The sequence below is a fragment of the Lytechinus variegatus genome, chromosome 12 (genome assembly GCF_018143015.1).
Source record: "Lytechinus variegatus isolate NC3 chromosome 12, Lvar_3.0, whole genome shotgun sequence".
In the NCBI taxonomy this organism is placed as follows: Eukaryota; Metazoa; Echinodermata; class Echinoidea; order Temnopleuroida; family Toxopneustidae; genus Lytechinus; species Lytechinus variegatus.
Genome location: NC_054751.1, coordinates 27,247,799 through 27,257,797, shown reverse-complemented (window position 1 = coordinate 27,257,797; position 9,999 = coordinate 27,247,799). Strand labels below are relative to the sequence as shown.

Genomic DNA, 9,999 nt, shown 5'->3' with positions numbered 1-9,999 from the left:
ATTTCTGCTATGCAGCAGACAATAACTGATAAAAAGACCAGCTTTATTTCAACATTTCAAAATCTATTAGAATGTGCCACATGCGAACCACTCATATATCAGCCACACTGATTACTTAGAATGGATAGTATCTTCCAAAAGATGCTATTAATTTTTTTTTTCTTTCAGGTGCAAATATAAAAATATTACTTTATTTTTTGTTTGAAAAATTATTGAATTTTTGAAGTGAATGTTGGAAATGAAGGACTCTTGGAAAATTCAATAGGCTTTCACTCCATTCTATTGATGAAAGTGAAAAATCACATATATTGAATGTGAGATATACATGAAAATCTTTTAAGCCTGTGCATACAGATTTACAGCCACATTCTTATTTCATGCATAAATTAGCATAATTCATTTTAAAGTAGATTGAAGTACAAGTATTCTTTTAAAGAAAACCTGTACTTTGCGCTTCAACACAATTATTAAAACTCCATTCTGCAAGATATCTGTGACCTGTTACATAAAACTTTTTACCCGAGAAAACTCTGGCAAAAACTGAAAACTAAGATTAGTCTGATTTCTGCCATTTACTTTTACACAGGACAAAAACTCCGGTAAAAACAACCAGAGTTTTCTCAGGTAAAAAGTTTTATGCAACGGGCCCCTGATCAAATTCTCAGGATTATAAAGGTATTTGTGTTTTTACACTATGTAATACCTTACATGTATGTCCGCCAGTGTCCATTGCTGTAATAATCATTTATTTTTCAAACATAGAATGGGCTTTGCCGCTGCTCCAACTAGGTTGACAATCATTGGTTCTATCACTCCAGCGAAAAGAATCTGAGTAATAAATACAGGTTCTTTTGTATTGGATGATTCATGATGTACATACAAGTATGTAATGAACATTAAATATTTTCTGTAAATAATAACTTACAGACATTTTGTTTCTGTAAATGAATGTTCTCATCAATATGAGGCCTAAAAAATTGTTCTGTTGCCCTCATCCGACCGAATTAAAATGCAAAAATCATTTACTATTTTCTTCTCTTCTTTTTAGCAGACCCAAAATATGCAGATGCAATGTTTTTTTAAAGAGATCGTCAGATTTGGGCAAGGATTTTGCTCAAATTAGTTTTCATTTGCTTAAAAAAGCACTTTCATATGTGCTTTGACATGCTTGACTACATACATGAATCATCCCATGCATGATTATCTGTGTGCAGTACAGCAGAAAAGGTATTTGAAAAAAAAAAAGATAAAACCGACCAACCAACCCAATTATACTTTGATCCAGATCTCTTCTTTACACCCGTAGGCCAAAGTAGCACTCGAGGTCATCACATGAAGCTGTACAAATATAGAAGCAACTCATCACTAAGGAAAAACAGCATTGGTCAGAGAGTGATCGACTCCTGGAACAGTCTTCCTTCTTCTGTAATCTCGGCATCCACTTTAAACATTTGCAAAACTAGACTGGACAAACACTGGTCTTCCATGCACCAAATTCTTCCATAAATATCCGCCCTCCACACACGTTTATTTATTTTTAAAGACCAGTTTAAGTAACCTCAAAGGAATGATCGGAAGCACTACAGGACTACCTACTTCTTCGGTACAGCGATGATGATGATGATGAGGACAATAGAACAATTTTTTTAGGTCAAATCGGGTGGTGGCAATCATGATGTGGTCAAAGAAAAAATGTCATTCTTGGTTCATTTAAAATATGGTACATGGTGTTAATTTGGTATAGTAGATAGAAATGTCTATATACAGTTTTAAAAAAATATTTGATTACATTTTGTGTCATAGAGATATTTCAGATCGCATCAATACATTATTCCTTCTTCATTGCAAGATAAATTGATTTGTCTCTTGAACTGTAGCTGTTGGGATTGAGCCGGCGATAAGAGACTGGGCAGTCTGCTGATGTCCATGGTGATGACCATGATTACCATGATGATGATGGGTAGTCAGTTGCAAAGGAACAGTCTGTGAATTGATCTGAGCTTGGATCTGAGCCTGGGCTTCTGCTTGGACCTGGGCCAAGGCTTGTGTAGTGTTAAGGGACAGTAACGCAGCCGGATTGGGACTAGGATGCTGGATCATAGGATGAGATGGCAAGACAGGCTGTAGCTGAGCTGGTTCTGACGGCGGCGAGGGCGAGTGTCTCGGTTGGTTCAAGGTACCCGTTGCTAAGTTCACCAGAGTGATATCGATGCCATTTGAAGTAGCCACTCCTCCGGTTAGCTCTTGTAGATTGGAAGGTGCAACCCTTATCTGGATGGGAGCTGCTGCTGTCGCCTGTTGTGATGTGTTGAATTGAATTGATTGTTGGTCACCTGTTGGTACCATAGGTGTGGTTGTTCTATTGGGTGGTGTCAGAAGATGCATCAGTATACCTTCCTGTGTCTCTTCCTTCTGTGGTTGCGGTGTCTTTACCCTGAAAAGAACATATGAAAATTTATCCACATAAATCACACACAAATCATTTATATTTCATACACATTTGCATACAAAAATTCAAACACAAGTTTATATTTCATACATATTGATCTGAATTTGAAAAATCATGTATGCTTCTGGAAATCCATAGAAGATCTTTGTTGCAATAAATGAGGGACTTTTTATGAGATAAAATGTCACATAGTTCATGTACGCAATTGTAAGTGAAGATGATATGATTACATTTAGGGGTCACAAGGTCAGGGGTCACAAGGTCAGAGGTCACAGAGTTAACTATTTCACAATTTTAGAACTAAAGTCTTGAATAATTTTGTTCTTGCAATGGCAAAGGTGTAGATTTTTATTGTAAGCAGTTGAGAATCCATCTATTTTCTTTAGGGAGGGGTAAATTTTCATACAAATGTGACAAACTTAAGTTTGTACAGACAACGTTATGACTTCAGAGGCCCACAATTTCTTTTGGTATTTCATCATTTACACAGTCTGAAAAATTGGATATGCCCATGTCAAAACATGTAACCTGCACATGCCAAGGAGAAATACAAGCTTTGCTTGGACAAATTACATGTAGGTATGGAAGAGAGCCCATATTCTTAGAAAATAAACTGAAATAGTCACCAATAGTCAGGAAGGGAGGGGGGTGTACCAAAACTTAAGAGCATTCTACACTCACGGCCAATGACTCTTTTCATGGATCTTGAGACTGCTGATGTGTCTGAAATTAGTGTTACAAACTTTGCAACTATATGCATATTCTCCTGTATGGATTCGCTGATGACTGCGAAGATTCTCCTTACGATTGAACTGAGCCCCACACTGATCACAGGCAAATGGTCTGCTTTTGGTGTGGATCTTTGCATGCCTGTTGAGGTGACCACTTCGCTTGAAACTTGCTCCACATTGATTACATACATGTGGCTTCTGGTCATTATGAATAAGCATGTGAGCCTTGAGATCGTTAGTAGTCTTGAACTTGGTATGACAGATGCTACATCCGTATGGTTTTTCAGAGTTGTGTACGCGTCTATGACTTCGTAGGTCACTCTTGCGTTTAAACATGGCACCGCAGGCCTCACACTGGAATGGCCGATCCTTGCTATGGGTTATTTCATGGCTTTTCAGGTACACCAAAACCCTGAACTTCTTTCCACAGACACTACAAGCATAAGGCTCGCCATCTTTGTGATAAGACAGAATATGCCTTTTCAAATTGATGGACTGAATGAATCGGGCACCGCAAATATCACATTTAAATGGTTTCTCCCCAGTGTGTGTGCGTATGTGAATTTTCAATGCCGAGTTCACATGGCAATTCTTTCCACAGTATGGGCAAATGTAAGACTTCACTTTCCTGGCATTCAACTCACGCTGTCTGTGAACCTCTAGGTGTTCTTTGAGTTCCTCATCATTGTGGAACACCTTCTGACATTTTTTGCACTTTGCATGGACGATCCTATAGTGACTCTTTAACTCACTATGTCTCTTACAGATTGTATCACAGAATTTGCAAGGATACTCCTTCTTCACCTTTGCAGTGGTAACAATAGGATTTTGCTTTGCTTTTAAAGCGCGTTGTTTGAGGACTCTTTGTGATGGAGCCCTTGGTTCTGGCGATTTCTTAGGTTTCCTAGGTCTGAGGTTAACTGCTTTCAAGGCAGCTTTGGTTTCCACCTTTCGAGGAGATGCCTTGTCTTTGCTGGCTAGTCGGGCTTGGGGTATCCTTGATGACTGCTCATTTTCCTCCTCCTCATCAATATTTTCAATGTCCTCTGCTCCTCCTTCATCATTGATATCATCTGTGTCTGAACACATGTCAGCTTCATCTGAACGATTTCCTTCTGCACAGAAGAAACAAATTATAACAAAAAATACTCCACATCACAATTGTACAGACATTTCAATTGTTTCAAACGATAGCTAGTAATATCATTTAATCTATGTTCAATAGATAATTGTTTTGTGTGTTTATTAACTTTGTAGAGTGGGATAAACAGGTTCCTTTTACCTTAAAAACATTGCTTGAAATTGACATTACACCAATTTTGGTGGTTTGAATGTTATCATTCTATAGCAAATTTTTGATTGAAAAATATGGCAACATTGTGGCTGAATGTTTTGCAGTGCTTCTTTCATATCTTACGAAGATAGCACACCAGAAGTGAGCATTCCAGGAGTTTTATTTACTGAATCAGAGCAAAAAATATGATTCATCTATGAATTAGCAATCGTGGGAAGATGTTGGGTGGATTTTAAATTTACACAGCTGCCTATGGTAGAGGGTCATCTCGTCCAGCCCCTCCTCCTAAATGAACCGAAAAGCTCATCAAATATTCTGGGGTGTGGTTTATGAAATTTAGTGGATATGAACAATTTGTGTCAACTCTTCCAAGGGATTTATCACACCTATCATTAACTATGGCAATAAAGCAAACATTCTTCAATGATTTAATATCATTTGAAAAATAGGAACCCTACCAGGGGGCCGTTTCACAAAGCTGTTCATATTAAGAGCGACATTAAGAATGACTGGTGAACCTTTCTTATGCACTAAACCATCGCCAATGGTGTACCGGTATATCATTTAGCAAAAAAAAAAGGACCACCAGTCATTCTTAAAGTCGCTCTTATCTTACGAACAACTTTATGAAACATCCACCAGGTGGATGTTTCATGAAGCTGTTAGTAAGTTAATTATGAGTGACTTTACAAATGACTGGTTATACCCTTACTTGAGGTAAATTATGCACACCAAATTTACATAATTGCAGAATTACCCCTGAAGAAATGATCACCAGTCATGCAACAGCCATCAGGTATGGTACACAGGGACCGTTACTATTCATTATAGAATACTTTACGAAATATATGGGGCAAATCTTGCAAGACAATGAATAGAAGCTAATTGCTGAATCATATAAAACAATTACCATGAAATGATTGAGAAAGTTGAATGAGGCGTTCACACATTGCCCGATTTGCATGGTGTTTTATCTCTGACAAATCATATTTCTCAGCAATACCAATGATATCCATGCAGTTATCTGTGTTGGTCTGACTCTTCAAGAAGGTACAGGCTGCATCCTTCACCATAGGCACCTTCAGTGTAAACCCTATCTCCAACCACATCTCGACTGTCTTTATGCTCAGATCAAGCTTTCCCGTGTAAGCAAACTCTAGGAACATGTGGAAAGATGCGGGAGCCAGGTGAGATAGGCGGACACTCTTCCTTAGCAGTTCTGGATTGTGACTGCCTGAAGGCAATGCGTTGTATATATCGCTGAAGAAATTACTACATGCCATAAGGATGGCCCTATGAGCATTGAACTGCAGGTCTTGAACATTGATGATGGCGTCACAGAGGCTCGGGTACTGGCGCCAGCATTGGGCAAGCATCTCCAAGGCTTTCCTGCAGTGATTTGGAGCCTTGTATATGTGACTCCCATCGTCACCTTGTGTTACCTGAAAAGACGATGCCATAACGATCTTTCAGGTGTGGAGTAGTGCTAAACCTTTACGTTCTGTGTAAGATAAAAAATAAACAACATAAATTTAGAAAACATGATTATGACTATGTATTTGTGCAGATACATGTACCGGTAAATGTTGTATACATGTACATGCACAAAAAAGTAACCCTTTCCATTTCAAAGTACGTCCACCCAAACAAAAAGTTCTTTTTGATAAATAAAAATCAAACAAATTTTATACTGAAACTTTCATCAAAATCAGATGTGAAATAATAAAGTTGTGACTTTTATAGTTCACTTAATTTCACAAACATTTATGAACATTCTGTTCAGTATACAAATGAGGAAACTGATGACATCAAACAGATTCTAAGATTTAAAATGATACAAATCTTGTAAAAATTGATAAACAATAATCGACACAAGTACAGTGTATTAAAGGGGAAGTTCACCCTGACAAAACGTTTGTTGTTAAAATAGCAGAAAAAATAATTAAAAATATTGCCGAAGGTTTGAGAAAAATTAATCAAAGAATTAAAAAGTTATTAGAATTTCAATTATTTAATTTGTGACGTCATATGCGAGCAGCATTCCTATGTAGCGAATGGTAAAAAATTAATGAAATCTTATTTTCTCAGAAAATTGAAAATGGTTTTTACTGTACCTTTTGTATATCAATATACAAATCATGTCACACCCAATCATGAATAGAAAACAATATTAAGTCATCAGGAACCATACAAAATTTGAAATTCATGCATTTTATATTACATAACATATGGGGCAGCTGCTCGTTTATGACGTCACAAATCCAAAAATCCTTCGGCAATATTTTTTATTATTTTTTCTGCTATTTTTACAACAAACTTTTCTTCAGGGTGAACTTCCCCTTTAAAAAAAAAGGAGAAAACAAGGTTTGAAGTTCAGTCAAACATATGAGATGTGCACAGAGTACAATATCAGTGATACTTTCAAGCAGTTTAATAGTGAAAATTGATGTCAGAGAAAATCTTGCATAGATTCAAGGCGAGGGGGTTGCACAGTGCCCCCACTTTTTGAAGCACTGAAAAAGTGCCCTTTTTACTCAAGAAAAATGCCCCCTCACAAACGTGTTCTGTGCTCCTTTCACCAGAGGACCCATTTTAGATGTGACCAAGTGCCCTTTCTCGTATGTGAAAATTATTGAGGCCCCCCTTTGAACATGTTCTGTGCCACTTTCACCTGAGAAGGGCCCAATTTATATACGGTAAGAAAGTGCCATTTCTCAAATCTTTGCCAATTTTTATGTAAAAATGCCCCCTCAATCACGAATGTATTCTGTGCCCCTTTCACCTGAGGAAGACCCATTATAGGTGTTACCATGTGCCCGTTCTCATATAAGTGCCTATTTTTTTAAAAGCAAAAATGCCCTCTCTTGAATGTGTTCTGTGCCTCTTTCAGAGATGCCAAGTTCAAAGACCAGCTATGCGTGAGATTTTCTGTGAATCTGAGTGAGATCACAGACATTGTGTACAATGTATATGGGGATAGGCTGTGATAGTTGCGTGAGACAGAGATTTGAGGGGATGAACAAGAGTCCAAAATGCTCGAGTCTCACGCATAATGCGTGAGACTTGGTAGCTCTGCTCTTTCACCTGAGAAGGACCCCCTTTGAAACAAGAAAACAAGTACTAAAAAAAAAGTAAGGATAATCATACATGCATTAAAAGGATGGTCCAGGCTGGAAATATTTTTATCTCAATAAAATAAGTAAAATTCACAGAGCAAAATAAAATGATGAAAAATTTGAGTAAAATCAGATAACAAATAAGAAAGTTATTGAATTTAAAGATTCACATTATTCCGGTGAAATTAACAGTTCTAGGCATGTCTTTTTTTAATATTCATTAGGTTTTATCCCCACTTGTTCTCTTGTATTTTATTATGTGAAACTAGGTTTATTCAATTTTTTTTTAACCAAGAATTAAAAAAATTGGATTGACAACTGATTAAGTGCATAAGTTATTCATTGCCGCAACCCATTCCATCATAATGGAGACACACCATTTACACATGTGTGAATAAATGAAACATTTATGATTTCATGTAAAAATATAAGAAAAAGGGATGTGACATCATCAGCCCATTTAATGAATATTCATGACGATGTGCGTATAAACTGTTTTCACAAAATAAACTTTTATAAAATTCCATAACTTCGTTACTTGTTATCCGATTCTGATGAAATTTTCAGCATTTTTCTCTGCGAATTTTACTCTATTAATTACTTAATAACTTGTATTTACTTGGATGTTGAGACGTAAAGCAATATGCTTATGTGCCCCTCGTTGATTTTCTTAACTTTGAAGGTCTGTACTTCAGTGGATGGTTGTACCAAATTTTTTTTCAAGTCCAGATTTGAACTGTTAAGTGTTATTTATTGAGATGTAAATATTTTCAGCCCGGTCATCCCTTTAAGCTTCACAAGTCATGTGACTGGAGCTGGAGCAGATCACAGGCATTCGTGCTTTCTTATCAGTCAGGTATAAAACCTCGGTATGACATGACATGATAGGCAGGGGCGTACAGATTTTTTCTGGAGGGGGGGGGCTCTAATAGACTAATCGGAATCCCCCTCCCAAGACTTTTCATGACCAAGATAAAAAAAGAGAAGGGTGAAATATATTATTTTCTGAATGTTACTTTTGTCAAAATCTATCACACAATTGGATTTTTGTTATAAAAATGGTTTATATTTTTGCTCGCAATTGCTTCCCTCGCTCACGGACATTGAGTATCTTAATCTTATGAACAGATGAAGTAATGCGATACAACATATCTAGCCCCTTGAAAATGTTGCCTCATTACGCCACTGTTGATAAGTCATTTTGTCTTGTTTTAAGATAGTACCCTTAATTTTTCATAAGAAAAGGTGCCCTTCTTTCCCTGTGCCCCTGTAGAACTGCACTGCCCATGATTATGATGTTGTTGACTCGACTGTCACTCACACACTCAGATCAGCCTAAATATCTGCACTGCACCAAAGATACCCTTGTATATTTGACTGCACGCACTCTGGCGACACAACACAAAGGGACACTCTCCAACCACCGGAATAACACAACGGTTCCCGTAAAGTTTGACATTATTTATCTCATGAATGAAAATGAAATTTAACACATCCTCCAGCCAAAATACACATTATTATATGAATTGAATAATTACACGTCATCACAACCATTCAACGATAAATAGAAATAAGAAAAGGCAATGTTTACACTCAATGCAAGTTGTGGACAATGTTCATTCCGAAGAAATCCCTGTTGCTAATTTTTCGCTGAGCTGATCTAGCTTTTTATGCGAGCGCTGCTGCCAAGCGTAGCTAGATCGGTCTTTGGGACGCCGGAGTAGCCGGCTGGCAAGTGCCTCGATGTATCGGATCGCGGGAACAGTTTTATGAGCTCGATCGAGGTCATCGAGCACTCGCAGACAGTGGAGCAGCGAAATCGTGCAATACGAAATGCACGGCGCTAAACTCGAAAGAAAAATGTCTCTGCATTTTGTCGTCAACTAAAATTATCTCAACTAACCAAACCAATATGGCTCTATATCACGATAATGCCGAAGATATCCTGCTGTGCTCATTTGAAATAATCAAGAATAACTTTTCAAGCTTCTAAAATGTCGTCGGTACCCGCTGTGAGGAGTGTACGGAGCTTCGTTTTCATTCTCTGCGGAACAACCGGGGTAGCAATAGCTGGATTTTCGCTTGTAAAATATCTCCGGAACTGGTTGCGTCATGTTGTCAGTAAAAATCTTGAGCAGAAGATCGAGGATGGTAAGATAGAATCGTAGGGCCAAATCGTGGTTTCGGGAACCACTCGTCGATATACGCGCACCATGATGGAGGTGGAAATTATAGGAATAACGCATTCCGCGGAGTTGTTTAGCGAATATGCAGTGCACGAGAGGTTTCTTCTGAGCATGCGCACTCCACACGAGCCGGAGGCGAGTGTGGAGTGTGCATGCGAAGAAGAAACCTCGAGTGCACTGCATATCGCTGAAAAACGACGGGTAAAATGCGTTATTCCTTTTA

At 37.8% G+C, this 9,999-nt stretch overlaps 2 protein-coding genes across 2 annotated transcripts in view; one reads left to right on the top strand and one right to left on the bottom strand.

The window, feature by feature from the left end:
* Nucleotides 1-677: 677 nt before the first annotated feature.
* Nucleotides 678-9,254, bottom strand: LOC121425316 (zinc finger protein 37-like). Its single transcript, XM_041621345.1, has 4 exons — nucleotides 9,182-9,254; nucleotides 5,385-5,975; nucleotides 3,131-4,295; nucleotides 678-2,434 (listed from the first exon to the last, which is right to left on the bottom strand). Exons 2-4 carry the CDS (start codon nucleotides 5,932-5,934, stop codon nucleotides 1,840-1,842), a joined length of 2,310 nt encoding a protein of 769 aa, XP_041477279.1. The 5' UTR covers nucleotides 5,935-5,975; nucleotides 9,182-9,254; the 3' UTR covers nucleotides 678-1,839.
* A 119-nt stretch (nucleotides 9,255-9,373) lies between these two features.
* LOC121425077 overlaps nucleotides 9,374-9,999 on the top strand; it is a 68,447-nt gene continuing 67,821 nt past the window's right edge. The window contains exon 1 of the mRNA XM_041621040.1: nucleotides 9,374-9,741. Within this exon, the coding sequence (XP_041476974.1) occupies nucleotides 9,585-9,741 (157 nt within the window). The 5' untranslated portion in view covers nucleotides 9,374-9,584. The remainder of the gene's footprint in view (nucleotides 9,742-9,999) is intronic.

What these genes read in the sequence shown, in the direction of transcription:
- LOC121425316 (XM_041621345.1), bottom strand. Translation starts at nt 5,934, where the DNA reads ATGGCATCGTCTTTTCAGGTAACACAAGGTGACGATGGGAGTCACATA. An exon ending in ACTTTCTCAATCATTTCATG is followed by an intron (nt 4,296 to 5,384) that starts GTAATTGTTTTA and finishes TCTTCTGTGCAG; the next exon opens with AAGGAAATCGTTCAGATGAA. An exon ending in CATGAAAAGAGTCATTGGCC is followed by an intron (nt 2,435 to 3,130) that starts GTGAGTGTAGAA and finishes TGTTCTTTTCAG; the next exon opens with GGTAAAGACACCGCAACCAC.